At 38.8% G+C, this 24414-nt stretch overlaps 1 protein-coding gene and 2 long non-coding RNA genes across 12 annotated transcripts in view; 1 reads left to right on the forward strand and 2 right to left on the reverse strand.

Moving 5' to 3' along the window:
• Window positions 1-1702, forward strand: part of LOC144293969 (uncharacterized) — a 47583-nt gene extending 45881 nt beyond the window's left edge. For 2 of the 7 annotated variants that reach the window (XR_013361315.1, XR_013361316.1), the window contains exons 9-10: window positions 419-511; window positions 617-1702. This is a non-coding gene — a long non-coding RNA (uncharacterized LOC144293969). The remainder of the gene's footprint in view (window positions 1-418; window positions 512-616) is intronic. The other 5 variants (XR_013361318.1, XR_013361317.1, XR_013361320.1 and 2 more) reach the window with 5 other exon arrangements.
• EFHB (EF-hand domain family member B) overlaps window positions 1-19727 on the reverse strand; it is a 46963-nt gene extending 27236 nt beyond the window's left edge. Inside the window, exons 1-4 of one of the 4 annotated variants that reach the window (XM_077865352.1) lie at window positions 18580-19724; window positions 1936-1998; window positions 1344-1487; window positions 461-641 (exon numbers count right to left, since the gene is read on the reverse strand). In XM_077865352.1, the coding sequence (XP_077721478.1) occupies window positions 461-641; window positions 1344-1487; window positions 1936-1998; window positions 18580-19512 (1321 nt within the window). In that variant the 5' untranslated portion in view covers window positions 19513-19724. Of the gene's footprint in view, window positions 1-460; window positions 642-1343; window positions 1488-1935; window positions 1999-18579 lie in introns of all 4 variants that reach the window. The other 3 variants (XM_077865351.1, XM_077865349.1, XM_077865353.1) reach the window with 3 other exon arrangements.
• A 2503-nt stretch (window positions 19728-22230) lies between these two features.
• LOC144293970 (uncharacterized) lies at window positions 22231-24383 on the reverse strand. Its single transcript, XR_013361322.1, has 3 exons — window positions 23917-24383; window positions 23558-23649; window positions 22231-22494 (listed from the first exon to the last, which is right to left on the reverse strand). It is a non-coding gene; the product is annotated as an uncharacterized LOC144293970 (long non-coding RNA).
• Window positions 24384-24414: the final 31 nt, after the last annotated feature.

The following is a 24414-nucleotide window of genomic DNA, read 5'->3' on the forward strand; positions in this document are numbered from 1 at the left end:
GCAGGTAGATATTGTGGGTCTGCACGGATGGAGTGCAGTACGTAGCATTTGCCAAACTTATTTGTTCTGTGGTCTGTTTCATAAAGAGTTAAGAGTTATGAACACATCAGAAGCATTGGTGGTAATAACACATACAAATGCATGTCCACAGAGAAGGGATTGAAGGCTTTCTATTCAACTTTGACACTCTCTCTCTCTCCTGTCTTTATAACATCTCTACTATACTCATTGAATCTGCCATCAAAACTTGAATTTTTACTGTCTTGGTACAGAAACTCTATGGATTCTGGGTCTGAGAGTCATTTTCTTGCTATGATCCCATCTTTCATTCTGAATCATCATTTACACCACCACCAAATGCCATGTCAACAAGATATTTAATCCCATTTTCTAAGAACACATTTCTTTTTCTTTTTAGAAGACATTTCACCACCCAACTCCCCATCATTTTGCTTACTACCTCTGATGACTGCTGTCCCAAATGTCGTATTGAGGACATCCAGACCTTTAGGTAATCCTGGCGTTTGATCATGAGATTTCCCTAGTGGTGCTCGTTGATTACTAAAATATATTGATTCCTTTTTATCTTTAATTTTCTGTTGAAATGTCGTTACAGGCTGTGGGTTTATCAGTACCTTTGCCTAAAGAAATCATATAAAGCACAGATGAAACAACAACAAAATAAAAAAATCTGAAAACTTAAACTGATCTGAAAACTGAAACTGAGAATATGATTGTGGAAAAAACATTTCATTATCCTTGCCTTTGCTCATCTTCAAATGAACTGTCAGCACTGGAGCTATGAAGTTGAAACATGCCTACACCAGAACCTTCACGGAGGCTCTAAGGTTTATAAGAAGAGCTCCATAGTTACTTGACACAGATTCTAGAAAAGTGGGAATGACAAGTACAAGAACCCCGCAATTGCTACAAGCTCTCTCCAGATGTACAGATCAGGTTTTTGGAATCTAGACTGCCCAATCAATACAGGTAACCTTCAGCCTGCTCCCTCAGAATCTATGCAAGCACTCTGCCCTGCCTCCAGGTGATACCACCCAGCCTTCATCCTCTCTGTTCTCTAACAAAGCCTGACAGCATTTCTCTTTACTCTGAGAAAATGGAGTGGAACTTGGCTTTTATTATCTGAGGTGAGACTAAGTAGTTTGTGGCTCAGACCACTAATTTCTCTACTGCTTCTTGGCTGTTGCTGCTTGGATTTTTTTTCACTACTCAAGAATAAAAGTGGGAAGGAAATTGGAACTGACGATTTCATTAATACCTCATTTGTGCATTTTCACCTTAGTAAGTTAACAATGTACAGGGGCAAAAGGAAGAGTTGTTACCGGTATTGAAATTCTAGATCTTATTCCATGTGTCAAATAAGGAGCAATCTGAGGATCATTTGCTCTGCCATAAAATACTCTTTCGGCTCCAGCTGGTGGGTTTCTATAGTTGAAAAATTTTTTTGCCTCAGGTGGAGTAATTAGCTACAGTGAGACAAGAAAATAGAATTATTAAGTACAGTTTTTAAAATATTATCAGGATTAATCTACACCAATCGGTGAGCACCATTACATGAATGCAGTAAGTACATGGGGAACTACAGACCCAAATAATGAAACTCCCTAAAATGTGTTTTATAGAAATAAATGTCATATTTTAAAAGTTATATTTAGAAAACAACCAGGAAGTACCTAAGTTAAAAAGCTTACCATAAAAGCCTATTTTCTATAGAAATAAATGGTATCTCCAATAGTTTTTGTAGAGCTAGAAATTGTAAGCTTGGAGTGTTCACTTCCTTGGACAAAATCAATAGAAGGCCTCAAAATACAGTAAAGAATCAAAATTTACCACAATAAATTTATACAACTTTCTTAAGAAATGTCAAGAGTTGTCTATTTTATGTTCACAAAAATGCATATTGAAAATGCTCACCCTGGGAAGTTTTTCAGTCAAACAGGTTGCAACTCTGTATCCAATAGGAATAACTTTCCCTGCCTAAAGGGGGAAAAAACAACAACAAATAGTTGGTCATTGTCAGGATAGAGTTGGAGCATTTTGAAGAATGGCATTTATTTCAAAGTTGACGTATGCTTCTAATAGTTACTTTCAACTATTTAATACAATTAGAAAAATAAGTGGGATCCCTTGGTGGCGCAGCGGTTTGGCGCCTGCCTTTGGCCCAGGGCGCGATCCTGGAGACCCGGGATCAAATCCCACATCGGGCTCCCGGTGCATGGAGCCTGCTTCTCCCTCTGCCTATGTCTCTGCCTCTCTCTCTCTCTCTGTGACTAATAAATAAAAAAAAAAAAAAAAAAGAAAAATAAGTAAGAAATACAGCAAATCTAAAGTAATCCTGATTTATAATACAAACATTATATGCTAAATATATGCTAAGTATACCTTTTTCACAGTGCTAGCATTGTCAGTAATTGTATCCAGTTATGCTATCTCTGTGACATGCCGAGGGAGTCAACTTTCAGAAATAATGTTTTTTTTTTTTTTTTTTTTTAATTTATGATAGTCACACACAGAGAGAGAGAAAGAGAGGCAGAGACACAGGCAGCTTAATTAATTCTAACTTGGGTCTTATCTGTCCTTCCCTTGCCCAAGGCAAAGATTACAATTATTCCCAGTGATACACTTTTTATCTATTCTTCCTCCTTTGTCATTTCAAGGCAGCTGATAACTATTTCTGCAAAACATAAGTTTCCTTAAAAAAAAAAATCTTACACTGTTGGTAAGAATGCAAACTGGTGCAGCTACTGTAGAAAACAGTATGGAGGTTCTTCAGTGAGTTAAAAATAGGACTGCATTATAACCCAGTGATGAGAGATAATTGGAAAAAAGGTAGGCAAGGACAAGGGGACCTCACCCTAAGAGAAAACTTCCCTTTAAAAGGATTTTACAAGGAGCCCTCCGCCCTTTCCCGTGTGATAAACAGAAGACAAAAAACTGATTGGATAACAGCCTCATGAAGGATTAATCAGATTAAAAGAGCCCACCAACACCCCATAAAAACCCCTAGACTTACAAACTCCAGTGCAACCCTCTCAGGTCCTCTCCCTTTTTGGGAACTTTGTACTATCACTCAATAAACTTTGCTATGCTGCCCACCACTCTTTCTCTGGTCTGCCTCATCATTCTTTGAAACAGAGTAACCAAGAACCAAGAACATCATTCTTTGAAACAGAGTAACCAAGAACAGATTTTCACTGAAGAAGAAAATCCTTCAATATCAGCAGTTGCACTACTAGGTAATTATCCAAAGGATACAAACAAAACATACTGATTCAAAAGGGCACCTGCACCCCAATATTTATAGCAGCAATGTCCACAATAGCCAAACTATGGAAAGAGCCCTGATGTCTGTCCATTGACACATGAATGGATAAAGAAGATATAAACACACGAACACAATGGAATATTACTCAGCCATCAAAAGGAATGAAATCTTGCCATTTGCAATGACTTGGATGGAACTAGAGGGTTTTACACTAAGTGATATGAGACAGAGAAGGACAAATACAGTATGATTCCACTCATGTGAAATTTAAGAAACAAATGAACATAGGGGAAGGGAAGGAAAAATAAGATGAAACTTGAGAGAAGTTAGTAGGGGGGAAGGGATAATTGGGTGAGGGGCATCAAGGAAGGCATTTGATACAATGAGCACTAAGTGTTATACGCAACTGATGAATCATTAAATTCTACCCTTGAAACCAATAATACAGTATATGTTAATGAAATTGATTTTAAATAAAGAATTAAAGGGGCACCTAGGTGATTCAGGTGGTTAAGTGTCTGCCTTCAGCTCAGGTCATGATCCCAGGATCCTGGGATCAAGCCCTGCATTGGGCTCATTGTTCAGCAGGGAATCTGCTTGTCTCACCATGTACCTTGCCACTCCTTGTGTTCTTTCGCTCTCTCTGACAAATAAAAAAATAAAATCTTTTTTTTTTTTTAAGAAAATTTTAAAATCTCTGAGAGACAGCTAAATAAAAAAATAAAAAATTGGGGATCTCTGGGTGGCTCAGGGGATCCCTGGGTGGCTCAGCTGTTTGGCGCCTGCCTTTGTTTGGCCCAGGGCATGATCCTGGGGTTCCAGGATCAAGTCCAGCATCAGGCTTCCCAGAGGGAGCCTGCTTCTCCCTCTGCCTGTGTCTCTGCCTCTCTCTGTGTCTCTCATGAATAAATAAATAAAATCTTTTTAAAAATAAAATGATATATATAAATAATTTTGAATAATATAAAAATGTTCATGACATAATGTGAATTATAATAAAGATGTAAATTTGCATCATACAAATAGACAGAATCCTATCTCTATACAAACATATAGACAAAAAGTTGCCAGTTGTGATTCTATTTGAGAAGTGAGATTACAAGTGACTTATTTTCTTCTTTGTACTATTCTCAATATTTTATAACTAAGTCTTGCTTTATAAAGCAAAAGAAAGCAATAAAAGCTTACCAAAAAGTCTATAAACAACATCAACTAGAATAAAAACATCAGCAAGAGCACTAGAAACTAAGAATGATAATCAAGTCTATCCAGACCCAAGACAGAATTGAGGAGCAGCTTTAATGGCCACTTTGAGTTCTACTTCCTGAACTCCTCTAAAAGGTAGCCTAGGGTGATCCTAATGACCTCCCTAACCTGAAAAGGAAAACAATGATCTTCCTGAAGACTTTCTGTTGCCTCAGCAGAGTATGATGATCTACCCCAAGAAATGTAAACAAACATTAAGTGTAACCGTAGCCCTCAACAAGCCATAAAACACACTCTCTAGTACTATAAACTCCTAGCAGGGACCCCATCTTGCACCACCAGGGATGGGTAGAACTTAGCAGTATATCCCAAACTTTAGTCCCACGAACACTTATAGTTAATGCATTTTTTTTTTAATTCTGCTGGTGGGGCACCTGGGCGGCTCAGTTGGTTAAGCAACTGCGTTTGACTTGGGTCATGATCCCGGGTCCTGGGACTGAGCCCCACATTAGGCTCCCTGCTGAGCAGGGAGTCTGCCTCTCCCTCTGTCTCTCCCCCAGCCCGTGCTCTCTCTAGGTCTCTCTTCCTGTCTCTCAAATAAAGAATAAAACCTTTAAAAATAATAATAATAAAATAAATTCTGCTGACAAAAACTTGGTAAATGTAGATAGATCTTGAATATACTAATGTACATTTTAAATCTCAAAGGGAAGTGAGTGATTTCCCATTAATCTGATCTTGGAGGTTTTATTTATTTTTGACACTGAACTAATCTTGCATGAAAACCCATATAGGAAACCAGCTCGAGTTTCATTTCTGTGTTCCTACTACTAACCTCATTTATCAAAATAAAAGTAAAAAAAAAAAAAAAAAAAAAAAAAAGTCATGTTTTCCAAGGTTGGCAATCAAAGAAAAGTCTCCATATAGGTAAGACAATGGGTTATCTTTTATAACATATATCTTGTCCTTTTTCTCTTAAAGATTTCTTTCCAATTATCTCTCAACCACAGATTGGTTTTAAAACAGGTGCTGCCCTCTTAATTCTTGGGTTCAAACTTACATTAGTTACCCACAACATGACTAAGGCCAGCCTGGAATAAACACTTTAAGAATTCCTAGTAGATTTTTCTGAGGAAAGTGGAAAAGAAGACAAAGTCTCAAACCTGGAAAGAAAAATGAAAATAATCTATTTTGCAAGATATATTTATCTACATCTTTGTGGTTTCTGCAGCAAAGACTCCCCCTACCTGATTTACCACTCACCTTCACATAGTATTATTTTAGCACCTATCACCCAGAAGAACAAGCCATGTACCCCTAAGTTCAACATTTATACATGATACAGATGCAGCAAGGACGCCATTTTATCTGGTTCAAAAGTGTTAGAAGAATGAACACCTGTTATTTTCTTTTTACAAAATTAACTTTTGTCTAAGTAATACACGTTCTTTGTTCAAAAATCAAATTGTCGTAAGAAAAAAACAGCATTTCTCTGCCCCATTTGTACCCAGTCCTATTTTCTGGAGCCACCTGTCTTCTAAAGTTTAAGTCATTTCTTCTGATATTTATCTTCACATTCTTAACCCTTATACTGTTATATATTGATTAGTTTTAGACAATACTGGTACCCTTTCATGGTAGAGAAGGTTGTAGCTTTCTTACACCATCATGACTTCCCCTCTCTCATCCTCTCAATATGGTTACATCATACTTTTTGAAAAGCCAATGGTGTGTATATTATCATAATTGTTCACTGTTGAACCAAGTAGGTATTATATTATATATATCATGTTATATTATTTTTTCCTAATCATTGCCATTGCAATGATTTTTTGTTGTTTGTTTTTTAATGTGCCTATTTCTAAATCCTTCCAAGTGCTCCAACTGATCTGTCAAATTTCTAGGATGTTTTTGTTTTCTTTGTTGTTGTTTTGTCGTTTTTTGTTTTTTTTTTAAATAAACTCTCTCCTATAACTCTTCTTCCTCCTGCTTTATTTATTCATTTTTTAAAATTTATGATAAATTAAAACAGAGAGAGAGAGAGAGAGAGAGAGGCAGAGGGAGAAGCAGGCTCCATGCACCAGGAGCCCGATGTGGGATTCAATCCCGGGTCTCCAGGATCGCGCCCTGGGCCAAAGGCAGGAGCCAAACCGCTGCGCCACCCAGGGATCCCTTCCTCCTGCTTTAATCTCATCTGGTTGCTCTTAGGTCTGGTGCAGAGTTCTTGTCCTGGATATTTTTCCTTTGCCATTCTTCAGACTTAGATTACCCATTCCATAAATCCCATCTATGCCACCTTTTGGATTTATACTCCTATTTCACCAAGTAAATTCTTTAGTCATTTCCTAAGAAAGAAGACATATCTCATCTGGTTGCCCTTAGGTCTGGTGCAGAGCTCTTGTCCTGGATATTTTTCCTTTGCCATTCTTCAGACTTAGATTACCCATTCCATAAATCCCATCTATGCCACCTTTTGGATTTATACTCCCATTTCACCAAGTAAATTCTTTAGTCATTTCCTAAGAAAGAAGACATAAAAAGTCAACTTTTGATACCTTGCATCTCTTAAAAAACAACAACAAAAACAGGCTCAAAATGGAACCACTTGTGCTAAGCCCCATGTTAATGGACTAAGACTTGATCCATAACCTAATTGTAGTCTCAGCCTTTCCCAGGAGTGGAATTTTAAATCAATCAGTCTGGAATTTCCTGATCAACACTAGTGAGTCGTCTGCTCAATAGACTGCATCCTTTCCCAAAGAAAGGTGGCCTTGTCTGAAATAATCCTTTCTTTTTAATAATGACTTCATTGTCCCCACCCCCTTCTGCTTATAAAAGCCTTCCATTTTGTACAGCTCCTCAAAGCTCTTTTCCACTCACTAAAGGGAATGCTGCCTGATTCATGGATTATTGAAAAAAAAATCTCATTTAGATCTTCAAGTTTACTCAGTTGATTTTTTCTTTTTTTAACAGATTCATTTTTTGGTTAATAGTCTGGCTAGGTATAAAATACAAGGTAGCAAATAATTTTCTCTCAATTTTGAAGGCATTATGCCAACGTCTAAGAGGTGGTCTTGGGCACCTTGTTGGTTTAGTAGAGTATGTAACTCATGGTCTTGGGGTTGTGAGTTCAAGTCCCATGGTGAGTGAAGAGATTACTTTAAAAGTGGTGTTGCTGTTTAGAATTCTAATGCAGCTCTGTTTTTTGTTCCATCGTATGTGGCTTTTTTCCCCTATGGAAGTATTTAGAATCATCTCTATATCCCTAGTTTTCAGAAATTTTGCAACAATGATCCATGATATGGGTCTTTTTTCCTTCATTTGGAATTAACTCCTTGCAATCTTGACTTGTACCCTAAATTCAAAGGTTTGCTGTATGTCTTTGATAATTTTCTCCACTTTATCCTCTCTTTCTGCACCATTAGTCAAGTGAATCTGAATATTTTAATCTTTGTTTTAATGTCTGGGAAATCTATTTGATGAAGACTTCCTGATTTCGTTGAATTTTTATTTAGACTGATTTCATTCTCAGAAGTTATTTTCTGTTCTTTTAGAAGTTGCAAACTTGTTTTATGGATTAAACATCTTTTATCTCTCAGGCAATCATTTTTTATTTACATTTTCCTGTTCCCTCTGTGTTTGTATGTTTCTTTTTAATTTGTTTTGGCTTTCACTTTTTTTTTTTTAAGATTTTCTTTATTTATTCATGAGAGACACAGAGAGAGAGAGAGAGAGAGAGGCAGAGACAAAGGCAGAGGGAGAAGCAGGGAGCCCAATGTGGAACTCAATCCTGGAACTCCAGGATCAGGCTCTGAGCAGAAGGCAGACACCCAACCACTGAGCCACCCAGGTGTCCCATGGCCTTCACTTTCAAGCTGGAGTCTGATCATTATGTTAAAAAGGCACTAAAAAGATGATTAGTAGCTCTGTGTGTTTGCAGGACTCGTTGACTTGGTTTTCCAAAAAGAAACCTTTATTTTTTCCTATGAAGTGATCAGATGATGAGGCAGTTTTTATTTTGGTGGGATTCCCAGTATCATTTTCTTTTCTCTAGACTATTCAGAATTTCCAGAGAATAGTAATCATGGAAATAAGAGTTGACAATTATAAAGCACTTAGCAATGTGCTGGACACTGTTCTAAGTGTTTTATATGTATTAATTTATTTAGCACTCAATGACTTCCACAAAGTAGGTGCTTTTAACACCACCTCTATTATGAGCAAAATGAGGCAGAGAGGTTGAGTGGCAGAATTACACTGCTTAATAAACTGGCAGAGCCCTGACCCCAGGTAGGCTGCTTTTCAAATCTCTGCTCTTACTCATGATCCTCCACTGCATCTCTATGCACGGCCTACAGGAGAGAGGGCTGGCTTTCACCCTCACTGCTGGCCCTTCAGAGGGCCACTGGGAGAGGAAACTAGGCAAATTACATTACAGAAAGTACATTTTACTTATGTATGTCTCGTTTTCAGCATGGACCTACGTCCCTGCCTTATGTTGGCCTTTTATTGACTATAAAAACTGCTTTGGGAAAAATAAATCCACAGATTTGGTGGAAAGGAGTAGGAGCTAGTGCAGAGAGGTAGGGAGTCAGGGTAGCATAGGATAGAGAAGTGGAACTAGAATCCAACTGTGCTGAATATGAACTTACAACTGATCTTTTGATTTTCAGATCCAAGTTTTACTACCCTTTTTTCCAAGGGTTGAGCTTTTCAGGGATTATTCCAGGAAAACCAGATCATATCTGGTGGAAAAAACCACCTGATTTCCCTCAATTTCCTTTTCTCCTGTGTTGCAAAGTCAGTTGCTATATCTCCATTTCCTGTTTTCTAAAGTTTATTGAAATTTCTTAACTGTTCTCTCTTCTCTATTTTACTTTTCCTTATGGTCTATTATCTTAAAAAAAACTATTATAGGCATCAAAAATCAGAAATTCAGCTTTGATATTAGCATCTAAGTACAAAATTCAAATATCACCAATTGCTGCAATATTGTCCTTTATAACAAAAGGAACAAACCCAAAATCACAGTGTCATTGGTCCCTCTGAACAGCAGATAACATGCTTAGACACATAAGAGATTTATTAGGGAAAACACCTGAGAAAAATAAGTGGGGGGAGTGGGACAGCTCAGGGTGAGATGGAGAATAGTGAGTAGGGAGAACTTTCAAGCCGTAACACTTCTAAAAAGAGAGAGAGAAGGAAATATTAAGAAGGAAGAGCTTGAAGGGTGCGTGGGTGGCTCAGGTGGTTGAGCAAAGGACTCTTGATTTTAGCTCAGGTCATGGTCTCTGGGTCATAGGATTAAGTCCCAAGTCTGGCTCAGCAGAGTCAGCTTGGGATTCTCTCTCTGCCTCTGCCACTCCTCCAGCTCACACCCTCGTATGCGTGCACTCTCTCTCTCAAATAAATAAAATTAGAAAGAAAGAAAAAGAAAGAAAGAGAAAGAAGAAAGAAAGAAAGAAAGAAAGAGAAAGGAAGAAAGAGAGAGAGAGAGAGAGAAAGAAAGAAAGAAAGAAAGAAAGAAAGAAAGAAAGAAAGAGAAAGAAAGAAAGAAAGAAAGAAAGAAAAAGAAGAAAGAAAGAAAGAAAGAAAGAAAGAAAGAAAGAAAGAAAGAAAGAAAAAAGAAAGAAAGAAAGAAAGAAAGAGAAAAAGAAAGAAAGAAAGAAAGAAAAAGAAAGAAAGAAAGAAAGAAAGAAAGAAAGAAAGAAAGAAAGAAAGAAAGAAAGAAAAGTTGAGTTTCAGACTAACTTAAAGTGCTGAGAAAATTTTGGCCAGGCGAATGAGTGGTCTCTGAGACTTAGTTTCCCATTAAAGAAATCCCACTGGGTAAAAAGAGTCCAATCCTAGGAACCCTGCCATGTTCAATCACTGGGAGCATGGATGCTGCAACAGCTTCATGGGGGCAGCAGGAAGAGGCAGTCAGTTGGCTATGCTCCCCACAGCAGGTACTCTTGAAGGGACATATGAACCAGGCACCTCCAGAACCACCACTCATGCAGAGCATTTAGTTGTTCTGTCTCTTTGGTCCTGTCAGTTAGGAACAGTTCCTGATACTTCCTTGTCTTTCATGACCCTGCCATTTTCTGAGGACATGCCAGTTATTTTATAAAATGTCCCCCAGTTTAGGTTTGATTACTGTTTTCTTATGATTAAAGTCATACATTTTTGTTAGGGGTATCACAGAAACAGTGCTGTGTTCTGTCAGGGAGGACACATTGTTAATCTGTCCTATTACTGATAGTGTTAGATTTAGTCATTAAATGAAGGTATTATCTGCTAGGTTTCTCTTCTGTAAAGTTATTTTTCCTTTGTAATTAATAATTATTCTATGTAAATATCCAGTTCCTCACCAAACTTTCACCTACTGTTTAATATCCATTGGTGATTCATGCCTAAATCATCATTACTCTGATGACTGCCAAATGGTGACTTTCCAATTCCATCATTCCATCTACATTTATTAATTGGCAATAGACTACAAGGAAGCTTTCCTTTCTTTCTATTTATTCAATCATTCATGTACTTACATCAGTCTGGGCTCATGGATGTCTATTTTACTCAATGGCAATTTTATTCAGTGTCCCAAATATAACAGTTTGGTTCACTAAGAGTTTTGTCAAGCTTATTTCTGTGCCCCTTTGATATATCTGCATTATTCTTTGAGAATTTTCTTACTTTTTGGCCCTTAAAGGTATTCCAAGTTCATATTATAGTGTACCAACCCTAGAGTCAGCCATTCTTCCAGAATCCTGATTTCTTTTAATACAGATTAATACTCAAAAATCAAGATCTCGTTTTTGGTGTGCTCACTGCTACTAAACATTGCTGCTAGGTTCTCTTAGAGGATACGGTTAGAAATGTATGTATGTATACACTCCCCCACATACTAGTATCTATATCAGTTTTATAATATTCCATTTTATTAAATATGTAGATATGGGTTTGGACACGGTATCTCATGAGTTTCCAACAATTACCTCCAATTACAATCCAGTACAACAGGATTCCTTCTATCATTCTCCTTCCCTTTTTCATATTGGTAACTTTTATCTCTATCAATGAGAAACCTGGCTCCTATTGTCCTCAATATATTCACTTACCTTCTCAAGCCCTCTGGATGTAACCAAATTCCCAACAGCACTGACCACCTCCTCACTCAGCCACCCCCTTTCTCAGCTTCTAATCACATCAGTCTGGCCCCATTTGGCCACCTCCTCAGCCAGTCCCCACTATCACAGCTTTCAGTGACCATCTCATGTAATTGGTTCTCAAGATTCAAGTCAACTCAGAAAGGTTGGTAACAAGACACTTTTAACTACCAAAGACCCACTGACCCATAATCATCACACCACCTTCCTCTCTCCAAACTCAGTATGGGGTAGCATAATGGTCCCATCTCTCTCATTGGGCCTTGGTCAAGAACATCCTGTTTTGCCCATAGATATCCTTATTTCTGAACATCTTGGAAAAAAAGTTAGGAGTGATAACATCAATTGCTTTCTGTTCAGAAAGCCCTGAACTCAATATGCAAATTAAATCACCCACTTCTCAGAATTCTGCAGACATTGGTTCTTTGCAAATTCTGACAAAATGAATCTTTTCCCCAAAAAGCTATGAGGTACTCTTAGTGATTGGGGAAAAAAATAAGGCACCCTCATTACATGACATTTATTGTATTATAAAAACAGTTGTCTATTGGTCTCAGGTCTATAAACTCTAAGTTCTTTAAAAGTAGGCATTTTGTAGCCTGATGCCTAATATACAATCTAGTCATTGTAGACTCTATAATTTTTTTAACCTTTATTTGGACCTCTTCTTCCTTCCCCTTTGTGCCTCAGGGCTCAATATTATTTACTAATGCACTTTGTAAGATTTAGTTGGCTTGTCTAAGAACTCAATGTTTCTGCCATAGTTGGTGTACTAGTGGTGATTAAGGGACAGTCTCAGGATGTCTTGGAGAAATAACCACTATGGAGATTTTGATCTCTACCAGAGTTTTAAGAGCCAAAAGCCCTCTTGTGGGTTACACGGAGAGGACCTCTTTTTTACCAGAATCTTTGTAATTCTTGAAGGACAGTCTAAAAATCTCTCGCCAGCCACTATTTCTTGGAAACTTTTCCTGAATACAGGTCCTTATGCTATACATCAATAACTGTTTTACTTGAAGGACTAGAAGGCTTAAGGGTGCCTCATAAATCCATCAGAGCAGACTCTCACATACAGCTCAACACCAACTTTGGACAGCAACTTCAAGCAACAAAAGGATAAGTGCCCTTACATTGAGATATATCTGCTCTCCTTCCCTCAACACCAGAAAGGCCTCTGATTGAGATAAGCTCCCCAATTCCCTAAGTACACCATAATGCAAAGCAATTGTCTTCAAGGGTTGATTTTAGCGGGCTCTTCACAATAGGAATTTCCAACTGAACACTCCTCATAGTCATATGCTTGAAACTGGGTTTTGAACTCCCCTAAATGCACTTCCTTCCTTTTCTTTCCTTTTTAAAAGATTTTATTTATTCATGAAAGACACAGAGGAGAGAGAGAGAGAGGCAGAGACACAGGCAGAGGAAGAAGCAGGCTCCATGCAGGGAACCCGACGTGGGACTTGATCCCCGGACTCCAGGATCACACCCTGGGCCAAATGCAGGAGCTAAACTGCTGAGCCACCCAGGAATTCCCCTTCCTTCCTTTTCTGAGACTGTATGGACTCAGGAGCATCGAATATACCTTGGTGAGGATGTTGAGGGATCACCCATCCTTCCCCTTTCAGCTGTGTGAATTCTACCAAGCCTACCAAAAAATAGGTAACATACATAACAGAAAAACAGTTATAAGCATAAAGACAATTGGAAACAGGGAAGGCTTCCCAATTCCTTTTATATCAGCATTACTCTCATACCAAACTAAAAGAAATATGGCACAAGAAGGAAAACTACTGTTCAATCTTACATGGGATCATAGATGCAAAAATGCTAGTAAAATACTAGCAAATCAAATCCCAGAATATGTCATAATAATAGTATATCAAAACCATGTAGGGCTTAGCTCAAAAATATGATTTTTGAAAATTAACAATTCTAATTTGGAAAATATGTATTTCAGCAAATGTGAGGGAAAGCCTTTTAAGTTTCAAACTCTATTCCTAATTTTTTAAAAAGATTTTATTTATTTATTCATGAGAGACATACACACACACAGAGGCAGAGACATAGGCAGGGGAGAAGCAGGCTCCATGCAGGGAGACCCATGTGGGACTCGATCCTGGGACTTCAGGATCATGCCCTGAGCTGAAGACAGACGCTTAATTGCTGAGCCACCCAGGCATCCCTATTCCTAATTTTTAAACATTTTTAGCAAACTGAGAATGAAGACTGGCATCCTTAATTTGATATATCAGAAATCTCCGGCAAAAATACTTGATAGTGAAACATAAGAATCATTCGCATTAAAATTTGAAAAGAGACTTTACTTTCAACATTGTATTATTGATCATAAGCAATATAATGAGATGGGAAATAGAGATAGGAGATATATAAGCTGAAGAAGGAAAGACAAAGTATCAATATGGTTGCCTACCTAGAAAATACAAATAATTGTTAGCTAGGATACAATGGAAAGTTACCCAAATAAGAGGCCTGGAAACTATGAGCAGAAGGGAGAAGGGGAAGAAACAAAAGGAGGGAAGAAATGTGTTTTGTTTTGCAGAACCAATAGTTCCAGCCAAGGAGATGCCCAGCTAGGTGTTTCACCTGATACCACCTTGCTAGGTGTGTTTTGCCTGGTAACCCCTTACTTGAGTCCGTTTGAGTTGAATTGGAGCTGAGGACCTGCAAAGAACCCCCCCTGAATTGTCCTGTAGATACCTATGATTCATTATAATACTAAGTTCTCCTCCTATAAGCAGAGTCTTCTGTCATTTTTTTAACATACAATGTATGCACTAACATGTTAACACACTAGGCATGTACAATTAAACCAAAAGTGCATATGCAAGCTCCCTGCCCCCGCCCCCAATACACGGAATAAAAGTTTCCTATACTAACCTAATAGGGAGATGATGCTTTGAGAGATATTTCCTTGTCTTGTAACAATTAAAAATTCTTTGCTTTCAACATTTCCTTGGGTTGCTCAATATGAAGCACCCCAAGCAGCAAATCCCTTGAGTTCACTTACATAATGATAAGCAATTAAACCTAATAGGAGTCGACCAAGATGAACAGATATAAGAATAAGAACAATGGAAACAAACATATGGAACAATCTTCAATCCTTAATTTGATATATCGGAAATAAATGTGAATGTCAATCTCCAATAAATGTGAATTAAAACAATGCCTTACAAATCATCATTAATTTTTAAAATTTAGTGGTACAATCTTTTAGGAAGGGATTTGGCAACAGTAACTAGAGAAAGATGCATCCTTTGGCTTCTGCTGAAACTCTATCCTAAGGAAATATTCCAAGACATATAAAAAGATGCATACATAAAGATATTCACAGACTATTTTTATAGAAAAATCTGGGAAGAAATCTAATGTCCAACAAGAAAGAGGGTAAATTACCTAAAAAAAATCTTAGATTGGCTTAAAGAAATATTGTTTTTTTATCATAAAAACTTCTTTTAAGATTTCTGTAATAACACTGAAATTGTATTAAATCATAATTAGTGAAAAATCAAGAAAAACAATTTGTATGTTTGGTATAACAACTACATAAAAATGCATTTGGAGAAAAGTGTCACAAGAAATGTAGTATAGTCAAGAATTCACTCTTGGGTCTGAAGTTGTGACTTCAAATCCTGGAGCTACCAATTCCTAGCTATATGACCTTGGCCAAATTATCTAATTTGCCTCAGTTTCTCCCCTGTAATATGGAATTCAATAATAGTAGCTGTCTCATAGGGTGGTTATGACAGTAAATGAGTTTATACTTCAAAGCACCAGGTGTAGTGATGTTGATATAAACTGCTAATAAACATTCATCTGAATGCAGCAGAGTATGGGAAGGCATTGCGTTAGGGTGATAAGATTCTGCGTGTTTTTGTTCCTGTTGTCTAAGTTTTCTATAATATTATTATTTTTGCTTTATAGTAAAAATGGATATTTTAATATTTAAAACATTATTCCTAGTCCACACTAATCTCTCCTCTCACCTATATCCTAATTCCACTCCCTCCTGTTTATCTAGGATCTGGTTCCACCCACTATCTCCTTTGTGTTATCTCAAACTCTTCTACTGATTCACTAAATAAATAAATAGACTCCTAAGTGAACCTTTACTCCCTTCTCTTCACTGTTGCACTTCTTAAGGAAAAACAAAATTCACAATAACTTTCTCCAATTTGAATTTCCCATTCACTCTTCAGCATATTAGAATCTGAATTCTCTTTCCATTATGCCATTCTAACAATGCTGCTAATTTCCTTAATGTCCAAAACTAATTAATCTGCATCCTCTTTACCCTATTACAGGTGTTTTAACACTGCCAGTCACTTTCTCTGTGAAACTCTCCTCCCTGTCCTATCACAATAAGAAAGGAGGATGTGACGGGAGGAAGAAGTACGGGTTTTTAATATTGCCTCTCTTGGAAACTAAAAGCTGGTATCTGTCTGTGTGTGAGATCAGGTCTGGAGCGGTAGACTACAGAACCAATCCAGAAAGAAGAAGTGGGAGTGGTCAAGGGAAAGAGTGTAGCTGGGGAAATCCAATAAGGGAACCAGAAAGCAAAGTGGGTCAAAGACAAAAGAACACCCTGAGTCCCAAGGGGGAACAAAAAGTCTGCAGACACAGAAAAAAATTCTGCAGAATCCCTGTGACCACTTTCAATAGAATTGTATTGTCAAATCTCAGTGTGTGGACTCTTTTATTCTCAGAATATCTCAAGGATTTTTCTTTTATGTTCCTCAATACCACTCTCTCAGACTCACATCTTTCTTCTCTGACTGTTCTCCCATTTAATCATCCAGGCTTCCTTCATCATATATTTAAATGACCACTATATGCCAGGCATTGTGATATGCCACCCAGCTACACAGTAAATAAGGTAAAGGCCCTATCTTCAAAAGCTCACCTAATTGACATTTCACAAATGTGTTTCCCAAGGTTCTTGCCTAAACTTCTATTCTACCCATGGCTCCAACTGTTTCACATTACCAACCATCTCTCTGGCTTCTTCGTCTGATATCTTGTAGATATTTCAAACTCAGGATAGCCAACACCAGATATTCATTTGCCATCAAACTAGAAGAGATCATCATCAACCTAGAAACTCCTAAGTCATCCATCAGCTTTCCTTTCACCACATAGAAGAACAACTGGATGGCAATTCCTTTTTTTCTTTTTAAAGATTGTATTTGGGATCCCTGGGTGGCGCAGCAGTTTGGCGCCTGCCTTTGGCCCAGGGTGCGATCCTGGAGACCCGGGATCGAATCCCACATCGGGCTCCCAGTGCATGGAGCCTGCTTCTCCCTCTGCCTGTGTCTCTGCCTCTCTCTCTCTCTCTCTCTCTGTGACTATCATAAATAAATAAAAATTAAAAAAAAAGAATCTCTGCCTCGCCCTCCCCTTTAAAAAAAATAAATAAAGATTGTATTTATTTATTCATGAGAGACAGAGAGAGAGAGAGAGAGGCGGAAGGTGAAGCAGGCTCCATGCAGGGAGCCTGATGCAGAACTCGATCCCAGGATCAGGGGATCATGACCTGAGCTGAAGGCAGATGCTCAACTGCTGAGCCACCCAGGCATCCCGGCAATTCCTTTTTTTTTAAAAAAAACAACTCCCTTCCCTTCCCTTCCCTTCCCTTCCCTTTCTTTCCTTTCTTTCCTTTCTTTCCTTCTTTTCTTCTTTCCTTCTTTTTCTTCTTTTTTTTTGTAGGCTCCACACCCAGCATGGAAGCCAACATGGGTGTTGAACTCACAACCCTGAGATCAAGACTTGAGCTGAGAACAAGAGTTGGATGCTTAGCCAACTGAGCCACCCAGATGTCCCTGGATGGCAATTTTTAACAATATCATCTCCTAAAAAGCTTACAAAATTGTACTCTCCTCTCTTTCTAACTCTACATTAAGTTCCATCCATAATTGCTTTGATTAAGCCTTCTAACTTTTTCCTGTCATTAAATATCTCCCCTTCTAATCCATTGTTACTACTGATATCAGAATTATCTTTCCGAAAGGCAAATTTTATCCATCATTACTTCTGTTTCCATATGTTTTACTCTTATATTTTGGATGTTTAGATTTCTTCCGTGTATTTTTCATTTGTATCAACACCATGCTGAATAAAAAGAATTGCTTATATTTCTTCTTAATTTTGGTTATGTTCTCTGCCTTTCTTTGCCAAAAACGCTCCAAACTTTTTTTTCATCTGACATATTAGTTCAAATGAGCCCAAATATTTCTAAATTAGCTCAAATATTTCTTCCTCTGCAAAGCCTTTTCCAATTCCTTCAAACAGAGCTGCCCAATCTTTCCACTGAGTTCTGTGCTTAGAGTACATTTCTATTAAGAAATTATCACATTTGTTTTCTATTCATTTGAACACCTATATAACAGTTTTTAGTTATCTGTCTCTAACATTGGAATGAGTGCCTCAACCTAGAGTATATGGATAATATATATATTTTTTTGTTTTATATTGTATCTAGCAAAACGGGCAACAGCACCACCACCACAAGTCTTTGCTGAAAGGAGTAATTCACAGAATAAATAATGAATGGGGAATTTTTTTTCCTTTTTTTCTTCATTATATGACAATTAGGATGCAATATGTATCTTGGTGAGAGGGTTGAGAAAATGCAGATTAAGAAATAAAATGAAGGTCAAAGGAGAAAGGCAGGAGAAATCAAGAGGAACCACTGGTGTGCATAGAACACAAAGCTGAAATCTAGGAAGGGAGGCAAAGAATGAGATGAAATCAGACAAAGTGAAAGCTGGAAAGAATCCAATGGGACAAGGAATATCAGAAGCTCAGGGAAACTTTTGACTCCATGAATCCAAACTCATCAGTTTATCATTTTGATTAAGACATGGATATACATAGATCCTGGGAAAGTACTAGGAAAAAAAAAAAAAAAACACTTACACTTGGCCAGCAAGGCATCCGATCAAAAAATTTCCCAGAGTATACCGGTCTGATGCGATCTGGAGGCTCCACTCCTGGTTCAGTGTTTTCAGCCTCCTTTCTCTCCTCAGGTTGTTGGGCAAACTGGCTCTCAGTAGGTTCTATCACCAAACCTATTTGGGGCCCTGTTTCATCTGGCTCTTCTAGTTTGGGTAGACCAGTGTCCACCTCCACATCCACAGGAGGCTTCATCTCTGCACTGGGCTTCACCACCACACAAGTCTCTTTTTCCAGTTCCTGTCTAGGTTCCATATCCAAAGTAGGCTGCATCTCCAGTGAAGCCCTTAACCCTTCAGAGGAACCAGCCACAGAACCTTTCCTGCTCCTTAGAGTCTGTGGATTTTCACATACCATGCCCAAGTGAGGCTGTATTATCCTTCCAGAACATCCTGCCATAAGATACTCATTCTCTACACCCTTTCTTCCTGGCAACATACCTGGAGAAGATTTTGTTTCCTGGGAGGCTGAGACCCCATAGACTCCTAAATTACTCCTCTCCGGGAGGGTTCCAGAAAGATTCTGTCTTTTTAATTTCATTTCAAGCTCCATCCCCAATGGAAATTTTGTTTCTGGTGATGTTATCCTTTCTTCAAATTTGTTACCAACCAGGAGGCTCTCCCTGCATGAGGAATCTTCTTTTCCTAATCCCACTCTGAACCCTAACTCCCTTATGGGAGATCTTGCTCCCATAAGGACCCCCGTCTCTCCTAAGTTATCCTTTCCTTCGTGGGTGAGCCCAACCTCCATGCTCCGAGGAGATTTCCTCTCTGACACCCTCATTCCTTTAACGTCACTCATCTCTAAAGGAAAAGCTGTAACTGGCTCAAGGGAAGTTCCTAATATCTTGTGGTGCTTCAACCCTTTAGGGGACCCCAGTCTCACAAAAGAACACATCTCCACTCGGACTCCCTGCCCACAGCTTCCTGCCTACTAATTTACACCTAGCGGAGTTCACCGAGGAAAGCCGATGAAAGTCTGTTTACCCGGTTACCTAGGAAACGGGGGCGTGTCTTGGCGCGCAATTGTTTCTCCAGGCAGGTCCCCGCCCATTTCTCCCACTGGGGCTCGCTCCGTTTCTTTCCCTCTCCCTCTCCTTTCTCTCCCGCTCCTACTTTCTCTCCTTCCTTCCCTCTCTTGTGTTTTCTGCCAGCTTCCTTACTAGATCTGGAGGGCAAGAAAACTTAAAGGACGTGGTCTTGGGCACTATGCTCACCATCTTCTCTTTGGTTTAGCAAGCAACTCAATTCCCCTGGGATGAATTTAGCCATGGGCTTCCTCGGGGCCGTTGGCCTATTAATTGTACTGGCGATCAGGGAATAAGTAGTCATTTTTCTGGTGGTGACCATCAATTTTAGGTCCTTCTTTGTGCAAGTACATGCATACTGCATGTAGTTCTTTTAGCCTAAAGAACTACTTTAAATTCCGTGATTATATTTGGTACCTGTGGAACAGAAACAAAGTCTTTGAGAATATTTACATTTTAATAACTAGCCTTTAAAAAGTATTTAAATATATTAAAATTTGAATGTGTTACACAACACATACTGACTTTTTAAAATATTGTGGCAAACTCATTTTAAGCATGGGATTTTCTTTAAATTGGGGTTACACCTTTGTTAGGTTTTAAGTTTATTTATTTAAGTATTCTCTTCACCCAGTGTAGGGCTTGAACTCACGACCCTGAAGTCAAGAGTTGCACGCTCTTCAGTCTGAGCCGGCCAAGCACCCTCTTTTTATAAGGTTTTAATGAAAGTGTATTTGGAGAGTACTTGCCATGTTCCACACATATAGGGGATACAAAACACTTAGCTTAGAATCTGAATAGAATTTACAGGATTCTAGTCTTTTAGAAACTCTATGAAAAACTTTTAAAAAAATGTTTAGGACATATTATTCACATTTGAAAAAAATTGTATATTGTCACTCTCAGATACTTAATATAAATATTCTTCTCCCCCTAAGCATTTTAAGTGACTGGATAGCATGTAAATGAAGGTATGTCTGTATGTATAAGCATTCAATTCTTTCATTTTACAAATAACTATTGAGTACCTACTTTGTGTCAGTGCTAGGAATATAATGAAATATAAGGTAATCCCTATTTCTTGGAACTTATACTCTAGTGGGGATAACCATCCACTAAACCAATAAATAAGATCGTTTCACAGTGACAAGTGTAATGGAGAAAGCAATACTTTGATATGAAGGGGCACTACTTTAGAATTGGTAGGCTTAGAAGTCCCTTAAGTAGGTAACTTTGGACTGAGGCTTGTATTAAGCTCTGCAAAGACACAAACTTTTTAAACATGACTAGCTCAAGGTCCTGTTGTCTTCTCATTGCCTTGCCACCATGCCTACAAATCCTTACATTAGAATTACCTTAGGTTTGTCTCAGATGGTCCCAGTTAAAAGAACACGTTACCAGTCATTACCATCTTTGATTCACTCTTCAACTATTTCCTGGAAGAGAAGGTAGAAGATATAGGGTAAGAGTCCTGGGGATGATAGATGCAAGGTGCTAGGGATTTCTGAGTGGTATTTAGAGATTTGAGAACAAGGGAAGCACTAAGGGCTTTGTACAAGTCTGTAACTTTATGTAAGGCCTGTCCACTTTGTAGTTGCCTTAACAAATTCTGTCAATAGGATTCTGCATTTGACACTAAAATACATGCAATTATCAGTCCTCCTTAGTTACTTAGAGTTAGGGAAAAAAGCACAGCCATATTATGAGTGTCAGCACCAAGAGCAAAGCTTTACTGTGGCATATCAGTCTCTCCCAAATCGCCAGTGAAGCTTAGAGGTGCTAGCCACTAGAGCAGCATTCTTCAAGGCAACCATTATAACTAAACTATAAAATACTGTGGAATGTATTCATGAAGGAGGTGAATTAAAAGACTCAATTGGTAGAAAAAATAAATGAGGAAGCAATATCCTAGAACAATGAAATGGGGAATTCCTAATAATTTATAAATTTCACCATCCATGTGTTATTTGTAAAGTCTTAAGTCAAAAGTTTGTCATTCTAAATGTAATTAAGTTCACAAATTTTTTTAAGTGCCTATTATAGCAAAGATCCTTTACAAGGAATTGAAATGATGAATAAATTATTGTCTTGGTCCCTAAGAACTTTAAAATCCTTACAAGATTTTATTTATTTTATTATTTTATTTATGGGGCGGGGGGAGCAGAGAAAGAAGGAGAGAGAGAATCTTAAGCAGGCTCCATGCCCAGTGTGTCAGGAGTCCAATGCAGGGCCTGATTTCATGATCCTGAGGTCATGACCCGAACCAAAATCAAGAATTGGATACTTAACTGACTGAGGCACCCAGGTATCCTCCTCCCCCAAGAGATTTTAGATTTCCTAATGGGAATGAAAGCCTGAGAAAAAAAGTCTAGGCACTATAAAATAAGGCAGATAGATATTAGAACAATTATAGAGAGTAAAACAAAGTATTGTGAAACTACCGGAAAAAGATAACCAAATCCAGTAGGTTTGAACTCTGTGAGTTCATTTATATGTGGATTTTTTTCAATATACCGGAAAATTTTTTGGAGATTTGCAGAGTTTAGAAAAAAACTTGCAAATGATATAACCTAGAAATAGGAAAAAAATTAAGAGAAAGTTAGGCATTAATTTAAGAATAGAACATGTAATACATTTAACATACAAAATACATTATTGGTAAAGTTTCTAGTCAACAGTAAGCTATTAGTACTTAAGATTTGGGGGAGTCAAACATTATATGCAGATGTTCAATTGCATGGAGGGTTGGTGCCCCTAACCCCTGCATGGTTCAAGGGTCAACTATATCCTCAGATGTGATCAAGAACATCTTGGCCAAAGTGAATCCTGCAGTGATGGGCAGCAACAGCGTTCTGGAAGTGAGAGAACAAAGTGATCAAATATGTCAACAGATGGGAACACATAAGCAACATTCTGGGAACACAGAGTAGACTGTTATGATTAGGGTGTAAAGCAAGAGTTTGGGCAAAGGGAGAAATAGGATGAACGAAATGTGGGTTGGGACTAGATAACTTTGGACTCTATTTTGCAAGTAAGATTATCATTGAACGTTTTTGAATGTAAAAATGATTGAAAAGATAGCAGGGGTGTGCATTAATTTCTGTTTATATGATATCACCATAGCCCAAATTTTGAGATTAGATCACAGATTTGGGGATTATAGAATTTTTGATATTAGAATGGACAATGGCTTATGAAGAAAAGTGGAAAGAGTGAGGATGATTTTGCCGTCAAGTCCAGGTGACTGGAAGCCAACGAAGCAGAAGCAGGTTTGGACTGGAATAGGGTTTGGTTTGGGACATACTGTTGACATGCCAAGACTGATGTGCCATATCCTATTTCCTGATTCTTCCTTGGATTGTCCAAGAGGTCTTAACATGACTAACATATTGTATTGGAACAACCTCTTAGGGATAAAGTGCCACAGATACCATTTAGGTATGACACATTGTGCTCTTCTGGTTAGTAACTGGGGAGTTGATTTCCAAGACTGGCTGTCCAGGGGTTCAAATCATCTTCGTTGACAGAGAATCCATGGGCTACTTTGCCCCAAGTGCACATCCTAGACAATCAATGTTTATAGTCTCAAACAGGGCTACACACGGTAAACTGCAAACTGAAAAAGTAGCCCTTATCCTGAAGAAAAGTGAATTTAACATTCTACCAAACTACAAAATGAATTCTTTTGTTTTGTTTCAGATGCCTGGCCAGAAACTCTTGTATGGAATTTAACCAAAGAAGGGTGTGTTATGTAGTTCTGCAGTAGAGGGTGACGAATGTTTTGAGTTGCCTTTTACTGGAATCCTGCTTAAGAACTCAGGTTCTAGAGCCAGCATGCAGGTTTCAATACAATTTCATTACCAGCTCAGCGGTGTTTCTGGGTAAGTTCCCCCATCTTTGCTTCAAATTCTTTACCTTTAAAACAGGCACGCCTCATTCATTAATTCCACAGCCAGGAACTGTGATAGATAGACAGCGTTGAGGACCACTTGGGGGAGTTAGTATTTCTAAAATAGGAAGGCAATTAGTTTCAGATATTCGTTCGAGTGAATCCTTGGTAGTGTTAAGAGTGAAATGGAACAGCTCCTGTAAAGCACTTACAACAATAACTCGGAAAGGAAAACCCTGAGTAAAAGTGGGCTATTAAGATTCGCTCCCCCCCCCACACACACACCAAAAATAGGTAACATGTGAATAAAAAGCAAGTTATTAGTTTTAAGATTTCCTCTGTTACGCAGAGAGTCTAATCCTCTTCCCAGGAGTAAATACCACACATGCACTACCCAAGCTTCCCCTTAGGGCATGTTGGGGGGGAAGGGGGCTCTCGTACTAAAAATGCCTTCCCCAAAAAGCCCCTGAGCCGAATTGCCAGGGTTGGGGTGTTGCAGAGTAGGGTAACTGGCACGGTGAGCTAATATCCACAGAGGGAACCTCGCCGCCCCACAAGGGCGGGGAGCAACAAAGCCGAGCTCTTTCGCGCTTCTCCAAAAGCAAGGCAGTAAGAGTTGCACCGCTCGCGGCCGCGGGGAGCCCAAGACCGCCACCCAGACAACAATGGCGCCGGCAAGGGCGGGGCCGCGCTCGCCGGGGAGGTGGGAGGAAGAAGCAGGCTGACTCCGACCCCTGGAGGAGCCAGGGGTCACGTGACAACCCCCCCTCCGGCCCTCCCGGCCCCCCGGCCCGGCACACCAGCCCCAGCCGAGAGCTTGGCGAAGGGGCGGGGGAGTGGGTGGGGAGGTGGGACGGGCCACGGCGGAAGTGACGAAGGGGCG

The sequence above is a fragment of the Canis aureus genome, chromosome 22 (assembly GCF_053574225.1).
Source record: "Canis aureus isolate CA01 chromosome 22, VMU_Caureus_v.1.0, whole genome shotgun sequence".
NCBI lineage: Eukaryota > Metazoa > Chordata > Mammalia > Carnivora > Canidae > Canis > Canis aureus.